Source organism: Macaca thibetana, chromosome 10 (genome assembly GCF_024542745.1).
Source record: "Macaca thibetana thibetana isolate TM-01 chromosome 10, ASM2454274v1, whole genome shotgun sequence".
Classification (NCBI taxonomy): domain Eukaryota; kingdom Metazoa; phylum Chordata; class Mammalia; order Primates; family Cercopithecidae; genus Macaca; species Macaca thibetana.
Window position 1 is genome coordinate 33583093 of NC_065587.1, and position 25777 is coordinate 33608869.

A 25777-nucleotide genomic window follows, 5' to 3' on the forward strand; every position below is an offset into this window, starting at 1 on the left:
ATATTGCACAATGGACTTTTGCATTTTTTTTTTTTTTTTTTGAGACAGAGTCTCTCTGTCACCCAGGCTAGAGTGCAGTGGCACGACCTTGGCTCACTGCAACCTCCGCCTCCTGGGTTCAAGCGATTCTTCTGCCTTGGCCTCCCAAGTAGCTGGGACTACAGGGGTGTGTCACCAAGCCCGGCTAATTTTTTGTAATTTTTGGTAGAGACAGGGTTCACCGTGTTAGCCAGGATGTTCTCTATCTCCTGACCTCCTGAACCACCCACCACAGCCTCCCAAAGTGGTGGGATTATAGGCATGAGCCACCGTGCCTGGATGGACTTCAGCATTTCTAATAAACATCATATATAAATTACATCTTCATGACACTGTTTCTAAAGCATTTTTCTTTTTTTTTTTTTTTTTTTTTTTTGAGACGGAGTCTCGCTCTGTCGCCCAGGCTGGAGTGCAGTGGTGTGATCTCAGCTCACTGCAAGCTCCGCCTCCTAGGTTCAGGCCATTCTCCTGCCTCAGCCTCATAAGGAGCTGGGACTACAGACACCCGCCACCTCGCCCGGCTAATTTTCTGTATTTTTAGTAAAGACAGGGTTTCACCGTGTTAGCCAGGACAGTCTCGATCTCTCAACCTCATGATCCCCCTGCCTTAGCCTCCCAAAGTGCTGGGATTACAGGCGTGAGCCACCACGCCTGGCCAATAGTCTCAATTTTATAGATGGAGGAACAAGAACAATTTATTTGCCTAAAATCATACAGCTAGTTAACATCACAACCACTTAATTGGGTACACCATCTTCACTTCCTCTTAGCCCTTAACTGTATTTATTCAACACATATTTACTGCATGCCAGGCAATGTACTAGGTGAGAGGAATGCAGAAGTGAAAACACTAACACTAGTAATACGGGACGATACGGTAGCAAAACAAGGTGGTTTTCATAGTATCACAGACCCAGAGTACTGAAAGAAGCAAATTTGTCAGTTTTGAGAATGGATGGGGGAAAAAACAAAAAGCTAGATTGGATGAAAAGTAATTATGAGCTGGGACCATCATCTAAAGCTTTTGTAGAAGCAAGGGACAAGGGGCTCAAGTCCATCCCACTATAAGCTCACCAACAGACTATTTCATATCTAAAAGGCAGATATTTAGGCCAAGCATGATGGCTCATGCTTGTAATCCCAGCACTTTGGGAGGCCAAGGCAGGCAGATCACGAGGTCAGGAGTTCGAGACCAGCCTGGCCAACACAGTGAAACCCCGTCTCCACTAAAAATACAAAAATTAGGGCAGGTGCAGTGGCTCACACCTATAATCCCAGCACTTTGGGAGTCCGAGGCGGGCGGATTACAAGGCCAGGAGATCGAGACCATCCTGGCTAACACGGTGAAATCCCGTCTCTACTAAAAATACAAAAAAATTAGCCAGGCTTGATGGCAGGCGCCTGTAGTCCCAGCTACTCGAGTGGCTGAGGCAGGAGAATGGCGTGAACCCGGGAGACAGAGCTTGCAGTGAGCCAAGATCGCGCCACTGCACTCCAGCCTGCACGACAAGAGCGAGACTCGTCTCAAAAAAAAAAAAAAAAAAAAAAAAAAAAACTAGCTGGACATGGTGGCAGGTGCCTGTAATCCCATTTACTCTGGAGGCTGAAGCAGGAGAATCACTTGAACCCGGGAAATGGAGGCTGCAGTGAGCCGAGATCGCACCACTGCACTCCAGCCCGGGCAACAAGAGCAAAACTGTCTCAAAAAAAAAAAAAAAAAAAAAAAAAACAGAAACTGCTATAATTTGTACAATTCAAACTATTAAACATATTATGTAACCCATCTGTTTCTTTCTGTGCCTTACTCTTTTCACTTTGTTCCTCTATTAAGTTTCAAGTAGAGTTGTCCCTTGGTACCCATATGGGATTGGTTCCAGGATACTTGCGGATTCCAAAATCCTCAGATGCTCAAGTTCCTCATACAAAATGGTGTGGTATTTGTGTATAACCTACTCACTTCCTTCTTCTCATATACTTTTCAGTCATTTCTAGATTACTTACATTACCTAACACAATGTAAATACCATTTAAATAGCTGTTATACTGTATTGGTATCATTTGTATTGTTTTTAGTTATTTGTGTTTTCTCCCCCAAATATTCTCCAATTGAGATTGGTGGAATCTGCAGAGATATAGAAACTGGATAAAGAAAGCTAACTGTGGCTGCAGCCAGCCAGACAGCCTAAGGAAACCTAGAGTAACCTCATGCTGTCTTTATGTATTCATTTGTCATCATCTCCAAAACCAACCACAAGTAAAACATCCATGAACCTTCAACAACAAATATATATCATCCACAATTCTACAACATATGGCTTATTTTCTTTTTTAAACTAGATTTCTATTACAAGTACCAGTCCAAGTTCCAGAATGCTACCAGTGCTGATTATATTATAGGAATTAGACACATTTTATGAAACATAACCAGAAGGTACACAGCAGCTATTAAATCCTACTATAAGCTGGGCACGGGGGCTCATGCCTATACTTCCCAGCACTTTAGGAAGCTGAGGTGGCTGGATCACTTGAGGCCAGGATTTGGAGACCGGCCTGGCCAACATGGCGAAACCCCATCTCTACTAAAAATATAAAAATTAGCCAGGCGTGGTGGCATGTCCCTGTAATCCCAGCTACTCAGGAGGCTGAGGCATGAGAATCACTTGAACCAAGAAAGCAGAGGTTGCAGTGAGCCTAGATTGCACCACTGCACTCCAGCCTGGGCGACAGAGGGAGACTCTGTCTCAAAAAAAAAACAAAAAAACCTACTATTAGTTCTTATGTAAAGCAAACATGCAGCAACATGAAAGTCTTTTGTATGTTTCCCAAACTTGTCCCATCAAATTACCTTGGATGCCTTTTAAAAAAGACATTCCTAAACCGGGTGTGGTGGCTCATGCCTGTAATCCCAGCACTTTGGGAAGCCAAGGCGGGCGGATCACAAGGTGAGGAGATCGAGACCATCCTGGCCAACATGGTGAAACCCTGTCTCTACTAAAAATACAAAAATTAGCTGGGCATGGTGCACACGCTTGTAGTCCCAGCTACTTTGGAGACTGAGAGAGGAGAATCGCTTGAACCTGGGAGGCAGAGGTTGCAGTGAGCTGAGATAGTGAAACTGCACTCCAGCCTGGTGACAGAGTAAGAATCCATCTCAAAAAAAAAAAAGAATTATTAAATACTCCAATAATACAGAGTTGAACACAACTATAATCCCAGTTTATAAAGAAAAAAATAAAAATTCACATTCAATAAATCCATCGCAAATCAAAAATCTGTAATTTTAAACATTAATAGACCAGGCGAAGTTGCTCACGCCTGTAATCCTAGCACTTTGGGAGGCCAGGCAGGCAGATCACCTAAGGTCAGGAGTTTGAGACCAGCCTGGCCAACATGGTGAAACCCCATCTCTACTAAAAATACAAAAATAAGCAGGGTGTGGCAGCGTGCATCTGCATTCCCAGCTACTCAGGAGGCTGAGCCAGAAGAATCGCTTGAACCCAGGAAGCGGAGGTTGCAATGAACCGACATCGCACCACTGCACTCCAGCCTGGACAACAGAGTGAGATTCTGTCTCAAAATAAAAAAGTAGGCTGGGCGCAGTGGCTCATGCCTGTAATCCTAGCACTCTGGGAGGCCAAGGTGGGCGGATCACGAGGTCAGGAGATCGGGACCATCCTGGCTAACACGGTGAAACCCTGTCTCTACTAAAAATACAAAAAATTAGCCAGGCGTGGTGGTGGGCGCCTGTAATCTCAGCTACTCGGGAGGCTGAGGCAGGAGAATTGCTTGAACCTGGGAGGTGGAGCTTGCAGTACGCTGAGATCTCGCCACTGCACTCCAGCCTGGGCAACAGAGCGAGACTCCATCACAAAAAATAAATAAATAAATAAAATTAAAATTAAATAAAAAAGCAAACTTAACAACAACAACAACAAAAATTAAGCTTCTTGGGCCGGGAACGGTGGCTCACGCCTGTAATCCCAGCACTTTGGGAGGCCGAGACGGACGGATCACGAGGTCAGGAGATGGAGACCATCCTGGCTAACATGGTGAAACCCCGTCTCTACTAAAAATACAAAAATTAGCCGGGCGCAGTGGCAGGCGCCTGTAGTCCCAGCTACACGGGAGGCTGAGGCAGGAGAATGGCGTGAACCCGGGAGGCGGAGCTTGCAGTGAGTGGAGATCAGGCCACTGCCCTCCAGCCTGGGTGACAGAACAAGACTCCATCTCAAAAAAAAAAAAAAAAATTAAGTTTCTTGGTTGTCAGCTCTTTAGTCTCATCACTCACCGGTGGCTTGAATAGGGAATTTTTTTTAGGTTCCACAAGTTAACATGGAGTCCAAAGCTATTTTCTAATCCATGCTTTACCAGCTCCTACTGAATTCTAGGACTTTCTCTGAAAGAGTGTAAAATAATCCTAATAAAAATTACAAAATGGCCGGGTGCGGTGGCTCACACCTGTAATCCCAGCACTTTGGGAGGCTTAAGGTGGGCGGATTACCTGAGGTCGGGAGTGAAGACCTCACAAGAGTGAAACTCCATCTCAAAAAAAAATTATGAAATGGCAAAATATTCACCCCACCCATCTGAAAAATGCAACTGGACAAGTATCATTTTTAAAACCCACCAGACACTAGAACTCTAGTTCTACTCCCTTTCCAATTAAAACAGGCCTCATTGTTCAATCCTGTGTTAAGAGCTACCCAAAAATATTTTCACTTAGACGTTGGCATTTGCAGATAATTCACAGACGACTGCCTTACTTTCACCCTGTCCTAAATAATCTGACTTTCACAATAATGAGGCTTCCTGTATATGGCTTGTGTAAAATGAGAACATAAAATTCAGTTACTCTGTTCCACTTCTAGATATGTACCAGAGAAAAATGAAAACACATGTCTACACAAAAATTTGCACATGAATGCTCAAAGCAGCATTACAGACCAGGCGTGGTGGCTCATGCATATAATCCCAGCACTTTGGGAGGCAGAGGCAGGAGGATCACTTGAGTCCAACAATTTCAGACCAGCCTGGGCAACATGGCAAAACCCCATCTCTACAAAAAATACAAAAAAAATTAGCTGGGTATGGTGGTGTGTGCCTGTAGTCCCAGTTACTCAGGATGCTGAGGCAGGAGAATCGCTTGAACCCAGGAGACAGAGGTTGCGGTGAGCTGAGATGGCGCTATTGCACTCCAGCCTGGGCAACAAGAGTGAAACGCCATCTCAAAAAAAAAAAAAAAAAAACTGGCTGGGCATGGTGGCTGACGCCTGTAATCCCAGCACTTTGGGAGGCCGAGGTGGGCGGATCACGAGGTCAGGAGATGGAGACCATCCTGGCTAACACAGTGAACCCCCGTCTCTACTAAAAATACAAAAAATTGGCCAGGCGTGGTGGAGGGCGCCTGTAGTCCCAGCTACTTGGGAGGCTGAGACAGGAGAATGGCGTGAACCCGGGAGGGAGAGCTTGCAGTGAGCCAAGATCACGCCACTGCACTCCAGCCTGGGTGACAGAGTGAGACTCCATCTCACAAAAAAAAAAAAAAACCTGTCCATGAACTGATTTTTAAAATGTGCTATGTCCATACCATGGAATATAATGCAGCAATAAAAAGGAATGAAGTACTGATACACGCTACATCTTGGATAAACTCTGAAAACATTATGCTAAGTGAAAGAAGCCAGACAGGCAGGGTGTGGTGGCTCACACCAGTAATCCCAGCACTTTGGGAGGTCAAGATCACCTGAGGTCAGGAGTTGGAGACCAGCCTGGCCAACATGGCGAAACCCTGTCTTTACGACAAATACAAAAATTAGCGGGGTGTGGTGGCGCCCACCTGTAATCCCAGCTACTCAGGAGACTGAGTTAGGAGAATCGCTTGAACCTGGGAATCGGAGGTTGCAGTGAGATCAGGCCACTGCACTCCAGCCTGGCGACAGAGTGAGCCTCCGTCTCAAAAAAAAAAAAAAAAAAAGAAAAGAAAAGAAAAGAAGAAGCCAGACACAAAAGACCACATATTGGTCGGGCACGGTGGCTCACAAAGAAAAAAAAAACATGTATTATGTGATCCCATTTATGTGAAATCTCCAGAATAGGCAAATCCATAGACACAGAAAGTAGATCAGTGGTTGCCAGAGGTGGGAGTAGAGGGGCCAGTAATAAAGAATGACTGCTAATGGGTATGGGAGTCTCTTTTTGAAGTGATGAAAATGATTGTGGTGGTAGGTGTACAACTCTGTAAATATACTAAAAAGCAGTGAACTGTACAATGGTGAGTTGTATGGTATATTAATTATATTTCAATAAAGTTGCTAAAAAAAAATCAGCTACTCCGATCCTTTTGTGGTTCATAAAGAACTGGGTTTCATGCTAATGCGTGACATGTGACTCCCTCAAACCATGTTACCTCTTGGGCTCACTGGCACATTACCATCTGAGGAGGAAAAATAAAAAAAAATAAACTAATCTGAAAATACTACCCACCCCTACTCTGTATATATATTAAACAAGAACTCTTGGTGAACATTTACTTGGAATAAGATACAAATCAAAATCCTGTCTGAGGCCGGGCGCGGTGGCTCAAGCCTGTAATCTCAGCACTTTGGGAGGCTGAGGCGGGCGGATCACAAGGTCAGGAGATCGAGACCACAGTGAAACCCCGTCTCTACTAAAAATACAAAAAATTAGCCGGGCGCGGTGGCGGGCGCCTGTAGTCCTAGCTACTCAGGAGGCTGAGGCAGGAGAATGGCGTGAACCCAGGAGGTGGAGCTTGCAGTGAGCCGAGATCGCGCCACTGCACTCCAGCCTGGGCAACAGCGTGAGACTCCGTCTCAAAAAAAAAAAAAAAAAAAAAAAATCCTGTCTGAAAAATGATAAATGCAGACTGGAACTACTAAGTGAATGTTTAAAACGTGTGTTTTGTATGCCTAAAGTATTTCACAATAAAATACACATATATATATATTTAGGCCGGGCACAGTGGCTCATGCCTGTAATCCCAGCACTTTGGGGAGCCAAGGCAGACGGATCACGAGGTCAGGAGATCAAGACCATCCTGGCTAACACAGTGAAACCCAGTCTCTACTAAAAAAATACAAAAAATTAGCCAGGCGTGGTGGCGGGCGCCTGTAGTCCCACCTAATCGGGAGGCTGAGGCAGGAGAATGGTGTGAACCAGAAGGCAGACTTTGCAGTGAGCCGAGATCGCGCCACTGCACTCCAGCCTAGGCGACAGAGTGATACTCCATTTCGAAAATATATATATACACGTATATTTAATGAATAAATATATATATATTTTTTGAGTCAGGGTCTCTCTCTGTCACCCAGACTGAAGTACAGTGGAGCAATCGCAGCTCACAGCAGCCCTCCCTCTCGCCTCAGTCTTCCAAGTAGCTGGGACCTATGCCTAGCTAATTTTATTTTATTTAATTTTTTTAATTTCTTGTGAAGACAAGGTCTCCTTATGTTGCCCAGGCTGGTCTCGAACTCCTGGGCTCAAGCAATGCTCCTGCCTGAGCCTCCCAAAGTGCTGGGATTATAATAAGCCATCGCATACAGTCAAATAAAATGTTTTTAATAATGATTATTACTGTTGCAAACCACTTGTCCTAAAAGCTTAGTGTGTGTGATATTTAATAAATGTTTATTAGATTATGTGCTAGTAAACACAAGTCTGTTTTTTTACAAGACTGGTTGGATATAGCCTTAGACATCTTTCAATTGAATTCAACTACTGGTCCTTGCTGTAGGAGACAGCTTAAAATAAAATAAAAAGTGAATCCAACTACTGAATATACTCTTCCACATAAAAAATGAGCCATTGGAAAAAAAAATACAGAATAGTACCTGACCATTCAGAGTAAAAAGATTTTCAATACCTTTAACTGCCTATTACCAAATGAAGAATGCTTCATTTGGGGGAGACAGGGGGCTAAAAATGAAAAGAATACTTCTTGGGGGGGTTGTAAAAACGAAAGTATCACCCGGCATGGTGGCTCACACCTGTAATCCCAACACTTCGGGAGGCCGAGGCGGGTGGATGACCGGAGGTTGGGAGTTCGAGACCATCCTGACGAACATGGTGAAACCCCGTCTCTACTAAAAATACAAAATGGGCCAGGCGTGGTGGCGCATGCCTGTAATCCCAGCTACTCGGGAGGCTGAGGAAGGAGAATCGCTTGAACCCAGGAGGCGGAGGTTGCGGTAAGCCGAGATCAAGCCATTGCACTCCAGCCTGGGAAATAAGAGTGAAACTCTTGTCTCAAAAAAAAAGAAAAGAAAAAAAGAAAGAATGTATCTGAAGGGTGTGGCAACTAACTCATCCAAGGTCACACAAGTCAGGGCAGAGAGCAACATTCTGCTTTATACTAAACCTCCAGGGGAAATCTTACAATTTCGCTATAGAAGTTTTTGTTTTGTTTTACGTAACAACAACAACAACAAAAAAATAAAAGTAAGGAGAGAGGGCTGTCAGCTTAGTTCACAACTTCTAAACAGAGACAGTGAGATAGCTATTTTGGATAAACAAACACTTGTGCAGGGAGTGGCTGGGAGCTAACCAAAGCTATCAGTCAACAGCATAGGAACAACTGGACAGATCCGTCCGATTTTCAACGCTAGGTTAGAGCCTCCACTCAAAAAGTCGGTTATGAAAGCAAAAAACAGGATCTTTACAGAATGTTGGGAGGATAAATCAAAGGGGAAAAATGTCTCCATGTGAACTGTATTGCCTCCAAGGGCAAGAAGGCAGTTTTTTTTCCGAAAAAAGAATGGGTGTCAGAACAGCAGTGAATTAAGGTTAAGAAACAAGACTTCTAACAATCTCTGAAAAGAAACGACTAAGACTGGCAAAGATAATCTTCAAGTGTCCTAAGGGAATCGCAGGAAAACCTTTCCCTCAACCAAAAAGAAGTCGCCGTTCCCCAGTTTAGCCCTAAAAATGGACCCGGGTTTTCCACGTGAGGCTGTCTGTGGGGAAGGACAGCGGCGTGGAGCCAGGGCCGAGCTCCTCCGCCTCCGGCACCCCACGCCGGGAGAAGCCTGCTCAGCGGCGGGGCCGGGCGGCCAGGTCCGGTCTGGGTGAAGCGGACCCCTAAGTTCCGAGCACCTTCGGGCGAAGGAGCGCCGGTGCAGACACACACTCAAACTCACGCGTCGTCGGAACCACTGGGGAGTCAGCCGGTGGCTCGATACGGTCTTTGGGCACTTTCCTACCCAGGTGAAAACCACCTCCTCACACAGCTCAGCCTTCCCGGAACCCCACTCCCCTCACCTGGCCCTGGCCCCTGCCCCAGAAGAGATGAAAGAGGCGGCGGCGGCGGTTGCTTCCGACAGGGTCCCCCAGCGGCGGTGAAGGCTCCGACCCGCGGCCCTAATCTACCGCCGCCGCCATGTTGGAGGGTGAGGTCACCCCAGCGTGCCTTCGTCACGGCCGGCGTCGGGGCGGGACCTGGGCGACCGGAGAACCGGAAGGGTATCCGGAGCGGAAGCACCGACCACCGAGGCCGGAGGTCTCTCCGCGCAGATGTGACCTGAAGACCCAAACCCTCCTAGCCCGTCCAAATCTATGATTGCTGACGTTCGGAAATTCCGTCTCCCAAATAATTTCTGGAGTCGAGGGATTGGGATTCTGACCGGCTGGTTGGTGGGCTGGCGATTCCAGGGAAAGAAGCCTTAGTGCGTACACAGCCTATGTTCAGTTCCACAAACATGTGTTGAGTTTCAAGTGGTCAAATAAGTATCTACACAGTCACTACAGCCGCGGTGTTCGCCACTAGTTGGGGCAGATGGTCCTTGAAGGTTGGGAAGGAATTCCGGGGAGGGGATATAGCGGGGTCGTATAGAGAGGTCCTAGGCGAAGGGAGCTGGCTGAGCAGAAGTGCCACGGCATGAAGGAAGTCCTAACAATACTAACCCGTTTTTGTTAACAGTACCTAGCACAGCGCCTGGAACATACTTGTGTTAATGGATGTTTGTTTACTTGAATCCAAGAGTTCTTTGGAGGAGTATCGGAAGGTATGTAGGAGAGAGGATACAATATGTTTTAGGGAGAGCAAATTGCCCGTGGTGTGTGTACTGAACTGGAACAAGGAGGGCATTGACAAGGAGAAGACTGAGCCAGATCAGAAGTGATAAAGTCCTGATGGGGAGTGACTGCCAGTAGATACAGGGTTTCTTTTTGGGGTGATGGTGGCACGACTCTCTGAAATACTGAAAACTATTGAATTGTACACTATAGGTGAATTGTATGGTATGAGATCTATATCTCATACAAAGCTACTCTAAATGAAGTGATTTAAAATAGTTGAACTGCAGCCGGGTGCGGTGGCTCACGCCTGTAATCCCAGCACTTTGGGAGGCCGAGACGGGTGGATCACGAGGTCAGGAGATCAAGACCATCCTGGCGAACACAGTGAAACCCCGTCTCTACTAAAAAATACAAAAAACTAGCCGGGCCAGGTGGCGGGCGCCTGTAGTCCCAGCTACTCGGGAGGCTGAGGCAGGAGAATGGCGTAAACCCAGGAGGCGGAGCTTGCAGTGAGCCGAGATGGCGCCACTGCACTCCAGCCTGGGTGACAGAGCAAGACTCCGTCTCAAAAAATAAAAAATAAAAAAAATGAAAAATACAAAAAATTAGCCGGGTATGGTGGCATGAGCCTGTAATCCCAGCTACTTGGGAGGCCGAGGCAGGAGAATCGCTTGAGCCTGGGAGGCGAAGGTTGCAGTGAAATGAGTAACCATAAATGAAGACTTTTTTTTTTTTTTTTTTTTTTTTTGAGGCAGAGTCTCACTCTGTCGCCCAGGCTGGAGTGCAGGGGCGCGATCTCAGCTCACGGCAACCTCTGCCTTTCAGGTTCAAGCGATTCTCTTGCCTCAGCCTCCTGAGTAGCTGGGATTTCAGGCATGCACCACCACGCCCGGCTAATTTTGTATTTTTAGTAGAGGCAGAGTTTCTCCACGTTCGTTAGGCTGGTCTTGAACTCCTAACCTCAGGTGATCCGCCTGCCTTGGCCTCCAAAAATGCTGGGATTACAGATGTGAGCCACGGGCCTGGCTTTTTAAAAAATTTTTTATAGAGATGAGGTTTCACCATGTTGGCCAGGCTAGTCTGGTACTCCTGACCTCAAGGGATCCGCCCACCTCAGCCTCCCAAAGCCCTGGGATTACAGGCATGAGCCACCGCACCTGGCCCTAATTTTACTTTTAAGTTCTGTGCAGTTCACTGTATGTACACTTTACCTAAAAAAACTTTCAAAAATGTAACATGAAATAATTTATTTTGGGGGGTACTTACGTTACCAATTTGATACATACTTAAGTTCATTTATTTCACATTGCTTTCAGTCTTTTCCTTTATTTATTATTTTTTTTCTCAAGACAGAGTCTTGCTCTGTCGCCCAGGCTGGAGTGCAATGGCGCGATCTCAGCTCACTGAACCTCACCTCCTGGGTTCAAGCGATTCTCCTGCTTCAGCCTCCTGAGTAGCTGGGATTACAGGTGCCCGCCACCACACCTGGCTAATTTTTTTTTGTATTCTTAGTAGAGATAGGGTTTCGCCATGTTGGCCAGGCTGGTCTCCACTCCTGGCCTTGGGTGATCCACCTGTCTTGGCCTCCCCAAGTGTTGGGATTGCAGTCATGAGCCACCATATCTGGTCTTATTTATTTTTTTAGAGACAAGGTGTCGCTTCTGTTACCCAGCCTGGAGTGCAGTGGTACAATCATACCTCACTGCATCCTTTGCATCCTTTTTTTTTTTTTTTTTTTTGAGATGGAGTTTCATTCTTTGTTGCCCAGGCTGGAGTACAGTGGTGCGATCTCGGCTCACTGCAACCTCCACCTCCTGGGTTCAAGTGATTCTCCTGTCTCAGCCTCCCGAGTAGCTGGGATTACAGGCACCCGCTACCACGCCTGGCTAATTTTTTGTATTTTTAGTAGAGACAGGGTTTCACCACGTTGGCCAGGCTGGTCTTGAACTCCTGACCTCAGGTTATCTACCCGCCTCAGCCTCTCAAAGTGCTGGAATTACAAGCGTGAGCCACCACGCCCGACCTCACTGTATCCTTGACCTCCTGGGCTCACAATTGTTCCACCTCAGCCTCCCAAGTATCAAGGACCACAGGTTTGTGCCAGTACACATAGCTAAGTTTTGTTTTTTTTTTTTTTTTTTTTTGACAGAGTCTCCCTCTGTCGCCCAGGCTGCGGTACAATGGCAAACTTCTGCTCACTGCAACCTCCACTTCCTGGGCTCAAGTGATTCTCCTGCGTCAGCCTCCAAAGTAGCTGGGATTACAGGCATGCACCACCATGCCCGGCTAATTTTTGTATTTTTAGTAGAGATTAGGTTTCACCGTGTTGGCCAGGCTGCTCTCCAACTCCTGACCCCAAGTGATCTGCCCACCTCAGCCTCCCAAAGTGGTGGGATTACAGGCATGAGCCACCACGCTGGGCCACACATGGCTAATTTTTTAAAAATATTTTTGTAGGCCAGACACGGTGGTTCACGCCTGTAATCCCACCACTTTGGGAGGCCAAGAGGGACGGATCACACAGTCAGAAGATGGAGACTATCCTGGCCAACAGGGTGAAACTCCGTCTCTACTAAAATACAAAAAATTAGCCGGATGTGGTGGCGCACACCTTCAGTCCCAGCTACTCAGGAGGCTGAGGCAGAAGAATCACTTGAACCTTGGCCCGGCGCAGTGGCTCACGCCTGTAATCCCAGCACTTTGGGAGACTGAGGCGGGCGGATCACAAGGCCAGGAGATGGAGACCATCCTGGCAAACACAGTGAAACCCGGTCTCTACTAAAAATACAAAAAAATTAGCCAGGCGTGGTGGCAGGCGCCTATAGTTCCAGCTACTCGGGAAGCTGAGGCACGAGAATGGCGTGAACCCGGGAGGCAGAGGTTGCAGTGAGCCGAGACCACGCCAATGCACTCCAGCCTAGGCGACAGAGTGAGACTCCGTCTCAAAAAAAAAAAAAAAGATTGTTTTTGTAGAGATGGGTCTGGCTATGTTCCCCAGGCTGCTCACAAACTCCTGGCCTCAAGCAATTCTCCCATCTTGGCCTCCTAAAGCTCCTGGCCTTCCCTTTTTAATTTTATTTTTTGAATATATATTTTGAGACTATACAGGTCAATGGAACAGAATAGAAAACCCAGAATTGTTAACTAATTTTCAACAGAAGTGCTAAGGCATTTCAATAAGGAAAGAGATTGTCTTTTCAGCAAATTGCATAAAATAATATAGCCCTTTTATAGAAATTATTTGACTTTAATCACAGCAGTTTATGGTATTTGGAGTTTTTTTTTTTTTTTTTTTTTTTTTTTTTGAGATGGAGTCTCCCTCTGTCACCCAGGCTGGAGTGCAGTGGCATGATCTTGGCTCACTGCAAGCTCCGCCTCCCAGGTTCATGCCATTCTCCTGCCTCAGCCTCCCCAGTAGCTGGGACTACAGGCGCCCGCCATCACGCCTGGCTAATTTTTCTGCATTTTTAGTAGAGATGGGGTTTCACCATGTTAGCCAGGATGGTCTCAATCTCCTGACCTTGTGATCCACCCGCCTCAGCCTCCCAAAGTGCTGGGATTACAGGCGTGAGCCACTGCACCCGGCCAGAGTTTTTTTATTTAAATTTTTTTTTTTTTTTTTTTTTTTTTTGGTAGAGATGGGGTTTCACCACGTTGGCCAGGCTGGTCTCAAACTCCTGACCGTGTGATCTACCCACCTCGGTCTCCCAAAGTGCTGGGATTACAGGCGTGAGCCACCACGTCCGGCCCTTTTTATTTAATTTTTTACAGTTTTCTTTGGTAGAGATAGTGTCTTGCTGTGTTGTCCAGGCTTGTCTTGAACTTGTGGCCTCAAGTGATCCACCTGCCTTGGCCTCCTGAAGTGCTGGGATTATAGTCATGAGCTACTGCACCTGGTCAGTTTTGGGGGGAGTTTTGGACAGATTTTAATAGTCGCTACAAATCTCTATCCTACCGCCTAATGTGGTTATCTACTCTAAACTAGACTCTACTCATTTTATTCATTTCCAGTCATCAGTTGTTTGTTGCTTTTTTTTTTTTTCTTCCTTTTGAGACAGAGTCTTTACTTCTACTCTGTTACCCAGGCTAGAGTACAGTGATGTGATTACGACTTACTGTAGCCTTGACTTCCCAGGCTCAAGCAATCCTCTGGCCTCGTACTCCCAAGCAGCAAGAACTACAGGCTGGTCTCAAACTCCTGGGCTCAAGTGATCTGCCTGTCTCGGCCTCCCAGAGTGCTAGGATTATAGGTGCCAGCCACCACACCTGGCCAATCAATTAATTGAATCCCTGCCATTAACCAGGCTGGATGCTAGCAAAAGCAATGATGAGTACATCAGACGTGGTCCCTCTTGTGAAACTAACATCTTAGTTGGAAAACCAGAAAAGAAAAACATTGAAACAGAAAAAAAGTAAAAATTATTTAAGATGATGGCATGGGTCAGGTGCAATGGCTCATGCCTGTAATCCCAGCACTTTGGGAGCCTAAGGCGGGTGGATCGTGAGGTCAGGAGTTCCAGACCAGCCTGGCCAACATAGTGAAACCCCGTCTCTATTAAAAATACAAACAAATTAGCCGGGCATGGTGACTCGTGCCTGTGGTCCCAGCTACTCGGGAGACTGAGGCAGGTGAATCGCTTGAACCCAGGAGGTGGAGGTTGTGGTGAACTGAGATCACTCCACTGCACTGCAGCCTGGGCGACAGAGCAAGACTCCATCTCAAAAAAACCAAACCAAAACCAAAACAAAAAAGAAGGTGGCATGCCCTGAAATAGACAAGGTTTCACTGGAATAGCGAAGAAGGTGAGAGGGTGGCCAGGATAAGCTCTCCCCAAAGAGATTCTGAGACCTAAAGGATGAAAACTAAGTTAAGTGGTAAGTGGAAGAAAAGAACTTCTCAAGCAGAAAACTTGATGTTTTCAAAAAACGGAAAGGAAAGCAGTAAAGCTTTGAGGTAGTGTGCAAAGGGAGGAGGGGTCATGAGGGCAGGCAAGTATACAGGGCCAGACTCAGTAGTCTCATCTACTAGAGCCAGCAGGGAAGTCTTCAGGAGCCAGCAGAAGCCATGACAGAGTTGTAAATTGGGGAGTGACTTGATGCCATCTAGGTTTTAAATCACTGTAGCATAGTGATGTGGTTGGAAAGAGGCAAAAAGTGCAGACACCTAAGTTAGAGTTACTATTTTTGGCTACACTTTGTTTTTTCTTTTTCAAATTATTTGCTCAACATTTAAGGACAGATTATTTACATTTACTTCTAGTCCTTCCCGCTTTGTCCTCCTGAGCAAACTCCAGCGTTAGCTTATTTATCCTGCTGATTCGGTATCTAGTAAACCTGCCTGGGTGTAGGTGAGAGCACATGAACCATCTCTTTCTGACTAACCTGACAGGAATCTAGGCCAGTGATTTTGGTGAAGCCACAAATAGGCTTATGTAGGAGTGGAGTTTTTTGGAACTTGTCTGAAAATATGTTTTAAAATGTCTCCACAAGACCTAAGCGTGTAGGAGAAAATTGGATTTGGAAAACTACCAACCGGCTCATCTTTGCATGTACTCATAACAACTCTTTCCCTCCAGAGGTTATCTCTGTAAAGCTTACCACATTCCTTTCAGACAGGACCTGGCCTGTTCCTTGGTGCATCAGCAAAACTGAACAAAATGGAGTTTTAAAGAGAAACTAACATGGGGGAGGAGTAGGTGCCGCAAAAGGGGATAGTAACTATATCTACGATTTGTTTTTCAAGTGAAGTCTTGAAGTAAATGTGACAAATATTAATTGTTAATTTTGGGTAGTGGTACATGGTATGGGAATACATTATTCTTTGTATTTTTATGTATTTTCTAATGTCTCAAAATAAAAATAAGTAAATTGTGGCCAGGCGCAGTGGCTCATGCCTTTAATCCTAGCACTTTGGGAGGCTGAGGCCAGCAGATCACCTGAGGCCAGGAGTTCAAGACCAGCCTGGCCAACATGGTGAAACCTTGTCTCTACTAAAAATACAAAAATTAGCCGGGCATGGTGGCACGTGCCTGTAGTCCCAGCTACTTGGGAGGCTGAGGCAGGAGAATTGCTTGAACCCGGGAGGCAGAGGTTGCAGTGAGCCAAGATCACGCCACTGCACTCCAGCCTGGTGACAGAGCGAGACTCTCCATCTCAAAAAAAAAAAAAAAAAAAAGAAGAAGAAGAAGATTCATAAAGATTATCACACTGTTTTCCAAAAAACAAAAGCACGGTTGATCTAGACAGTGCTACATCCATTCAGGACATTAATTTCAGAAACAATTTGACATGTGGCATTAGACTGCTGCTTCTACTCTCCAAATCCTGTCATTTGCAGAACACTATAAAAATAGAGGAGGAATTGTAATCAAAATGTGTTAATTCCATCTCAGCCTGACCTAGGGATGCTAGAGGGTGGCATACTCCTGAAATCTGTTTTTTAGGATGATAAAGAATGAAGCTATTAATGCAAAAGGTGAACAAAATTAGACAATCCAATCTAGTTTAGCTTAAAAGTGATCAAGTTAAGGTCAATTGCATCAGTTTCTCTTGCCCTGTTTTATTGTTCTGTGGCTAAATCCTTCCTTTATCCAGCATTATCAGTACTTTCAAATATGTATACCAATATGTACACCAATATGTCATACACTACAAGGAACACTGTGCACTAGTACAAATGGAAAAAATGGTAACATGTATTAATAAATATATTAATGGCAGCATTTATTGTTCTGTGGGTAAATCTTTCCTTTATCCAGCATTATCAGTATTCTGAAATAGATATATCAAATATGTATACCAATCTGTCATACACTACAAGGAACATTGTACACTATGGGGGAAAAAATGGCAGCATGTATTAACAGCCTTAAAAATATGTGTACCAGCTGGGCGCTGTAGCTCACGCCTGTAATCCCAACACTTTGGGAGGCCAAGGCGGACAGATCACAAAGTCAGGAGTTCGAGACTAGCCTGGCCAATACAGTGAAACCCAGTCTCTACCAAAAATACAAAAATTAGCTGAGCGTGGTGGTGCGCACCTGTAGTCCCAGCTACTCAGGAGGCTGAGGCAGAAGAATCACTTGAACCTGGGAGGTGGAGGTTGCAGTGAGCTGAGACCGCGCCACTGCACTCCAGCCTGGGCAACAATAGCGAAACTGATCTCAAAAAAAAAAAAACCACACATACATATCTATACATATAGATAGAGATATATGTACCATTCCCACTAAAAGGACAAAGAGCTGAGGTGGGAGGATCCCCTGAGCCCAGGAGTTCAAGACCAGCCTGGCAAACACTGCAGGACTCTGTCTCAATTTTAAAAATAAAATTAAAAAGGGGCAAACGGACATTATGCACTTGCTGATGTGTTGCAAAGAGGACATCAAAGAGTATCACACATGTAGTACTCCTGCTATAATGCGTAACCTGAATCTAATTATGAGGTAACTGTCAAAACCCAATTGAGGCCGGGCACAGTGGCTCACACCTGTAATCCCAGCACTGAGGTCAGGAGTTCCAAGAACAGCCTGACCAACATGGCAAAACCCTATTTCTACTAAGATACAAAAATCAGCAGGGTGTGGTGGTGGGCACCTGTAATCCCAGCTGCTGGAGAGGCTGAGGCAGGACAATCTCTTGAACCTGGGAGGCAGAGGTTGCAGCGAGCCAAGTTGGCACCACTGCACTCCAGCCTGAGCGACAGAGTCTTCTGTCTCAAAAAAACAAAACAAAACAAAAAAAATTGGTTTTCTACAACTGGCCTATATTCTTCGAAATGTCACTATCAAGAAAGATAAGTCTGAGGAAACTCTTCCATATTAAAGGAGACTAAAAAGACATGATCACTAATACAGTAAGTGATCCTGGATCCAATCCAGGTTATAAAGGGTATAAAGTAAGCTTATAAGAAGGTTATAAAAGGTTAAAAAGTACGGTTATAAAAAAAGGTTATGGCCGGCCACGGTGGCTCACCCCTGTAATCCCAGCACTTTGGGAGGCCAAGGCGGGCAGATCACCAGAGGTCGGGAGTTCAAGACCACCCTGGCCAACATGCTGAAACCCCGTCTCTACTAAAAATGCAAAAATTAGCTGGGTGTGGTGGCAGGTGCCGGTAATCCCAGCTACTGGGGAGGCTGAGGCAGGAGAATCAATTGAACCCAGGAGGTTCAATTGTGGTGGTGGTTGTGGTGAGCCGAGATGGTGCCACTGCACTCTAGTCTGGACAATAGAGCGAGACTCTGTCTCAAAAAAAAAAAAAAAAGTTATAAAGTACATTGATGGATTGATGGGACAAAGGAATTTTTTTTTTTTTTTTTTTTTTTTTGAGACGGAGTCTCACTCTCATTGCCCAGGCTAGAGTGCAGTGGCACCATCTGTGGTCACCGCAACCTCCATGTCCTGGGTTGAAGCACTTCTCCTGCCTCAGCCTCCCGAGTGGCTGGGATAACAGGCATGCCCCACCATGCCCTGCTAATTTTGTATTTTTAGTAGAGATGGGGTTTCTCCATGTCGGTCAGGCTAGTCTCGAACCCCCGACCTCAGGTGATCCACCTGCCTTAGCCTCTGAAAATGCGGGGATTACAGGCGTGAGCCACTGCGCCTGGCCTGGGGCAAAGCAAATTAATGTTCAGCCTAGTAAACTAAATTTCCTGAATTTGCTACATCCTTGTTCTTATGACACACTAAAACAGGAAGTGTGTGTGTGTGTGAAAATAAAGTGTTAACGTACATGTAGCAAAATGTTAACAACTTGAATCTAGGTGAAGGGAGGTCAATGCAGTATTCTTACAAGTTACTATATCTCAAATTTCTTCAAGATAAAAAGCTAATAAAAATGGTGGGTAAGCATAGCACAGTAAAAAGAAAACAGTGGGTGTATCATTTGACCCCTTATTCTACTATTAGAAGTCAGTCTTTCCTAAAGATAAAGGAATTTTCAAACGTTTTTGCCTTTGGGATTTTGGGGGAAAAAACTGGGGCTTGAGGTAAATCCAAACAAACACAAATGAGCCTGGGGGGATTTCTGTCCTAATATTCCTCTAAATGCGACCTGGGAAGGCTTTTGAAAAATATACAGGCTATCTCAGAAAAGTTCCAAATAAATTATGTAGCTGCTCCACCCTAACAAGGAAGTTGAGCATAGCTCCCCACTCCCTAGGTGTGGGCTTTGCACAGTGGCTTCCTTCCTAAGACTACAGTATGGAAAGAGGGTTAAAAAAAAGTAACTTTAGAGTGGAGAAACCTACAAACCCTACTTTATCCAGGTAATCAAGGTTGACATGAATAGTCAGAAATCACGTATCTTTCTTTTTTTTTTTTTTTTTCCTTTTGGTAGAGACGGGGTTTCTCTATGTTGCCCAGGCTGGTCTCGAACTCGAGGTCCAGCGATACACCCGCCTCAGTCTCCCAAAGTGTCAGAACTGCAGGCGTGAGCCACCACGCCCGGCCAAAAATCATGTACCCTTGACTGGCATTAATAAAATGACATTGGACCTCTGTGATCTTCCTCCCCTAAACCCATAACCCTGTGTAATTATGAGAAAAATTGCAATAAAAGCGCACTCTCCAATGTACCTAACCAGTACTCCTCAAAACAGCCCGATTAATTTCAGATAGAGAAACTCCTTATGTTTTCTTCCTCCTACCCAGTTTAGGTAAAAAACACAGGTCAGGTCACGAGCCAGCGATGTAAAAGCACCCGAGCACGCGCCCACAAGCCAGGACAGGGCGGGACTTCCTGGGTGTCGCTCTCTTCCTATTGGCTGAGAAGGGTCATGCGGATGAACTGTGCAGTCACCTGGCAGGAACCGGAACCCGCGTTTATAAAGTAAAGGAAACCGAGATCTGCGCAGGGCTACCCTTTGCCCATTCGTCTCCCCTCACCCTTAAAACCAAAACTCGGTCCTGCTGCTCACCGACCTAGCATTACTCTCGCCATGGCTCTCAGCGATGCTGACGTGCAGAAGCAGGTGAGGGGCTTGGTTGGGTGGGTCTTGCGAAGCCGCGGCGCCAGTCCCGGGGGATGGGCTGGAGCCCGGCTCGTGGAGGCCGCGGGCCTTGAGTCGCCCAGATGCCGCAGGAAGGCCCCTTGCTCCAAGTCACCAGACCCTAGAGGTCGGCCTGAGGAAGGAGATTTGCCCCGCAGCTCGTGTGACTTTTGCTCGGGTCTTGCGCACTGCCCGCTTGCCTGCGCTCCGCCTTCTTGAACGCCCTGGCTCTTTGCCCCCCACCTCAGCATTCCCTGTTTTCCAAGGATATTCACTGTGCTTAGTCGGACAGAGATCTGTACAAGGATTGAAAACAGCCTTGTGGCCGGAGACAGTGGCTCACGCCTGTAATCCCAGCACTTTGGGAGGCCGAGGCGGCCGGATCACCTGAGGTCAGCGGTCCGAGTCTAGCCTGACCAAAATGGTAAAACCCCGGTCTCTACTAAAAATACAAAATTAGCCGGGCGTGGTGACGCGCCTCTAATCCCAGCTACTCGGGAGGCTGACGAAGTAGAATCGCTTGGACCCGTTGAACCCGGGAGGCGGAGGTTGCAGTGAGCCGAGGTCGTGCCATTGCACTCCAGCATCGGCTACAGGGCGAGACTTCCTCTGAAGAAAAAAAAAAAAAGAAAACAGCCTTGTCCAGTTTTTTGTTTGTTTGTTTTAAACCCTGAGGGAAGTGCTTAAGGCATATGATAGGAAAGAAACAGTGCGGAGGGAAGAGACCTGTTTCCAACCAGTATTGTTTTGACAAGGTCGTTTACTTTATGAACTGTTTTTTCTCTCTTTTTTTTTTTTTTTTTTTTTTTTTGAGACGGAGTCTCGCACTGTTGCGCAGGCTGGAGTGCAAGGGCGCGATCTCGGCTCACTGCAACCTCCGCTTTCCGGGTTCAACCGATTCTCCTGCCTCAGCCTCCCTAGAAGCTGGGATTACAGGCTCGCGCCCCACGCCCGGCTAATTTTTTGTTTGTTTGTTTGTTTGTTTTGTTTTTTTAGTAGAGGCGGGGTTTCACCATGTTGGCCTGGCTGATCTCGAACTCCTGACCTCAGGTGATCCTCCCACCTGGGCCTCCCCAAGTGCTGGGATTACAGGCGTGAGCCACCGCGCCAGGCCTGTATGTACTGTTAATCTTCATTTTGGGGAAGCCCCCTCTATCGTAATGGATTATAATGATTGCCCTCCCACTAATGTGTGTGTTAACATTTGTGTGTTAACATTTGTGTGTTAACAAATGTGTGTTAACATTTGTGAAATACAGGCTGGGGCCTGCCGCGGTGGCTCACGTCTGTAATCCCAGCACTTTGCGAGGCTGAGGAGGGCGGATCACCTGAGGTCAGGAGTTCGAGACGAACCTGGACAGCATGGTGAAACCCTGGCTCTATTAAAAATACAAACAATTAGCCGGGCATTGTGGTAGGCGCCTGTAGTCCCAGCTACTTGGGAGGCTGAAGCAGGAGAATGGCGTGAACCTGGGAGGCGGAGCTTGCAGCCAGGCGAGATCCCGCCACTGCACTCCAGCCTGGGCAACAGAGCGAGACGCTGTCTCAAAAAAAAAAAAAAAAAAAAATTGGTCGGGCTCCGTGGCTCACGCCTGTAATCCCAGCAGTTTGGGAGGCCGATGCAGTTGGATCACGAGGTCAGGAGATCGAGACCATCCTGGCTAACACGGTGAAACCCGTCTCTACTAAAAATACGAAAAGTTAGCCCTGCGTGGTGGGGCGCCTGTAGTGCCAGCTACTTGGGAGGCTGAGGCAGGAGAATGGCGTGAACCCGGGAGGCCGAGTGAGCCTGGGCGACAGAGCGAGCCTCCCTCTCAAAAAAAATTATCTGGGCCTAGTGGGGTGCGCCTGTAGTCCCCGCTACTCAGGAGGCAGAGGCAGGAGAATCGCTTGAACCCAACAGGCAGAGGTTGCAGTGAGCCAAGATCATGCCACAGCACTCCTGCCTGGGCAACAGAGTGAGACTCCAGCTCAAAAAATTGTAATATTAATAAACACAAATACAAGCCAGATGCAGTGGCTCACACCTGTAGCCTCCAGCACTTTGGGAGACTGAGGTGGGAGGATCGCTTGATCCCAGGAGTTCAAGACCAGCCTGGGCAACATAGACCTTATCTCTAAAAAATTTTTTGTTAAAAAATAAGCCAGGCTGTCTGGGCACGGTAGCTTATGCCTGTAATCGCAGCATTTTGGAAGGCCGAGGTGGGCGGATCACCTGTGGTCAGGAGTTCCAGACCAGCCTGGCCAACGTGGCAAAACCCTGTCTCAACTAAAATACAAGATTAGCAGGGCGTGCTGGCGCATGCCTGTAATTCCAACTACTAGGGAGGCTGAGGCAGGAGAATTTCTTGAACCAGGAAGGTGGAGGTTGTGGTGAGGCAAGATCGCACCATTGCACTCCAGCCTGGGCAACAGAACGAGACTCTGTCTCAAAAAAAAAACAAAACAAAACAAAATCAGCCAGGTGTGGTGGGGCACACATGTGCTCCTAGCTACTAGGGAGGCTGATGCAGGAGAATCATTTGAGCCCAGGAGGTCAAGGCTGCAGTGAGCTATGATCATGCCACAGTGCTCCGTCTGGGTGACAGAGCAAAAGACCCTGTCTCTATAAATAAACAAAAATGTGTCAAATGGAGGACCCCTTTTTTTTTTTTTTCTTTTTTTTGAGACAGAGTCTGGCTCTGTGGCCCAGACTGCAGTACAGTGGCACAGTCTCGGCTCACTGCAAGCTCCACCTCCTACATTAACGCCATTCTCCTGCCTCAGCCTCCCAAGTAGTTGGGACTACAGGCGCCCGCCACCATGCCTCGCTAATTTTTTGTGTTTTTAGTGGAGACGGGGTTTCATGGTGTTAGCAAGGATGGTCTTGATCTCCCGACCTCGTGATCCGCCCACCTCGGCCTCCCAAAGTGCTGGGATTACAGGCGTGAATCACTGCACCTGGCCAGGACCCCTTTTTCTTACATTTAGGATCCTCAGTGTCTAATGGAGTTTGTCACCAAGCAGATGTATCAGAGTTTATGGGAAAAAATTGTTATGGAACTCGTGAACCCACATCAGTTTTGAAAGTGTGTAATCAGTCCTGGGAAATTTTTTTTTTTTTTTTTTAAGCGCCATACCTTCGAGTCTGTAGGTATTAAGAATTTTGTCATGCAAAAGACTCTCTGGAATATAGTAGCAGTTTATAAGCCCAGAACTAACAAATCAGAATCCTTGCATTCAGTAGTCATATTGCCGATAGATTGTCAGAAAAGGAAGTTTAAGGCTGTGGTTTAATTTACACATAGTTTAGAGAACTAAGTCCATTTTTTTCTGAAGTACTGTGCTAGGAAAATTCTCTTACTAAAGCACACTCACTGTCTTATGAATCTTCTGAGATGAGCAATAAAGTGTTTTCCTGGCCAGCTCATGCCTGAAATCCCCGCACTTTGGGAGGCGGAGGCAGCCGGATCACCTGAGATCAGGAGTTCGAGACCAGCCTCACCAACATGGAGAAACCCTGTCTCTACTAAAATACAAAATAGCTGGGCATGGTGGCACATGCCTGTAATCCCAGCTACCCGGGAAACTGAGGCAGGAAAATCGCTTGCACCCTGGAGGCGGAGGTTGCAGTAAGCCGAGATTGTGCCATTGCACTCCAGCCTGGGCAACAAGAGCAAAACTCCGTCTCAAAAAAATGTTTTTCGGCCAGGCGCAGTGTCTCACGCTTGTAATCCCAGCACTTTGGGAGGCCGAGGTGGGCGGATCACGAGGTCAGGAGATCGAGACCATCCTGGCTAACACGGTGAAACCCAGTCTCTACCGAAAACACAAAAAATTAGCCGGGCGTGGTGGTGGGCGCCTGTAGTCCCATCTACTCGGGAGGCTGAGGCAGGAGAATGGCGTGAACCCAGGAGGTGGAGCTTGCAGTGAGCGGAGATGGCCCCACTGCATTCCAGCCAGGGCAACAGCGCTAGACTCCGTCTCAAAAAAAAAAAAAGTTTTTCCTTGGATGCTTCCATTTCCTTGAAAATGTCTTTTCATTTTATTCTTAACCTGATATGCACTAAGAGTGGGTATTTCTTCTTCATTTTATGGTTCTTGTGCTAATCCCAAAGGGTAAATAGAGATGATAAAAATAGTACCTATGGAGAAGTGTAAGAAATCATACAATATTCTTACAGAATGAAAGGGTTTTTTTTTTTAAACGTTTTTCACTGCTTCTTCTGTTCACTGCTTCTTCTGCTTCTTTCAATATAGGAAAAGCTTGATGCAGTGGAAAAGTAAAATACACTCCATATACTCTTAGTGGCCACAGTGCTCATTCTCTCCCTCTTGTTCCTTTTCTTCCCTCCTTGTCATAATATATTGAAGACTAAGGCTTCCATAGGAAAAACTAGTATAGAGATAAAGCTGTAGTTCCTTGGAATCTAGATTTAAAAAAAAATTTTTTTTTGAGATAAAGCTATCGTTCCTTGGAATCTAGATCAAAAAAAATTTTTTTTTTTTTTTTTTTTTTTTTTTGAGACGGAGTCTTGCTTTGTTGCCCAGGCTGGAGTGCAGTGGTGCGATCTCAGCTCGCTGCAACCTCTGCCTCCTGGGTTCGAGCAATTCTCCTGTCTCAGCCTCTCCAGTAGCTGGTACTACAGGCGTATGTTACCACACCTGGATAATTTTTTTGTATTTTTAGTACAGATGGGATTTCGCCATGTGGCCAGGCTGCTCTTGAACTCCCAACCTCAGGTGATCCGCCCACCTTGGCCTCCAAAGTGCTGGGATTATAGGCGTGAGCTACTGCACATGATCTATTGTTTCTTTTTTTGAGACAGCCTCACTTTCTTGCCCAAGCTGGAGTGCCATGGTGTGATCTTGGCTCACTGCAACCTCCGCCTCCTAGGTTCAAGTGATCCTCCTGCCTCAGCCTCCCGAGTACCTGGGATGACAGGCGCCCGCCACCATGCCCAGCTAATTTTTGTATTTTTAGTAGAGATGGGGTTTCATCGTGTTGGCCAGGCTGGTCTCGAACTCCTGACCTCGTGATCCACCCACCTTGGCCTCCCAAAGTGCTGGGATTGCAGGCGTGAGCCACAGCGCCCGGCCTATTTTTTATTTATGTAAAATTGAAAGAAGCAATCTTGTCTATTTCCTAAAGCCCTTCATGCTACATGAAAGCTTGATGAGGACAGTGTGAATTGTTTACTGTATTCTCATAAGTAAATAGACGAAGCACCAAGCCCATAGTAGATGCTTAATAAATCCCGAATTCTCTGACTTCTCCATTGCATGAAAATATTTGTGTATATTTGCCTTTTTTCTAGGGAGTATGGTAATTTATTTCATCAAATTTACAAAGAAACCTGACTCTTAAAAACCTTGATTAGTGAGCAGGAAGAAGAAACTGTTTTTTAAAGGTCAAATTTTCTGCCTTCGGGGTGGAGTTAAATGTCCTTAAGGGGTTGACTATATCTGTTCTTGGAACTCTTAAAGAATATGACCATGTTAACTGTAAATAGGCTTCTGACCTGGGTTAGAATTAGTGCAGTTTGCTTTGGGCTGTGCTGGTCTGGTCAAATCTGGTAGCCAAGGGTTCAGCAGAGTGTTAAAGGCAGATAATCCAAGTCTGAATCAGGGTTCACCTTTAGAGGCCAAACTTGTAGCATTTATAAACACCGGTTTTGATTACTGTATTTAGTTAAATGACTTTTTTTTTATTTTTGAGACAGAGTCTTGCTCTGTCACCC

General features: G+C 46.2%; 2 protein-coding genes and 1 non-coding gene across 12 annotated transcripts in view; 2 read left to right on the forward strand and 1 right to left on the reverse strand.

Annotated features, from left to right (window-relative positions):
* BCL2L13 (BCL2 like 13) overlaps positions 1-10054 on the reverse strand; it is a 99169-nt gene extending 89115 nt beyond the window's left edge. For all 10 annotated transcript variants that reach the window (XR_007717250.1, XR_007717251.1, XM_050746182.1 and 7 more), the window contains exon 1: positions 9313-10054. The gene's annotated coding sequence lies outside the window, so the exon portion shown is untranslated. The remainder of the gene's footprint in view (positions 1-9312) is intronic.
* LOC126929950 (small nucleolar RNA U13) lies at positions 6374-6478 on the forward strand. The gene has a single exon (XR_007717380.1). It is a non-coding gene; the product is annotated as a small nucleolar RNA U13 (small nucleolar RNA).
* Positions 10055-19906: 9852 nt separating the features above from the next.
* The window catches only part of ATP6V1E1 (ATPase H+ transporting V1 subunit E1), a 36900-nt gene continuing 31029 nt past the window's right edge, over positions 19907-25777 (forward strand). Inside the window, exon 1 of the mRNA XM_050746320.1 lies at positions 19907-20039. Within this exon, the coding sequence (XP_050602277.1) occupies positions 20007-20039 (33 nt within the window). The 5' untranslated portion in view covers positions 19907-20006. The remainder of the gene's footprint in view (positions 20040-25777) is intronic.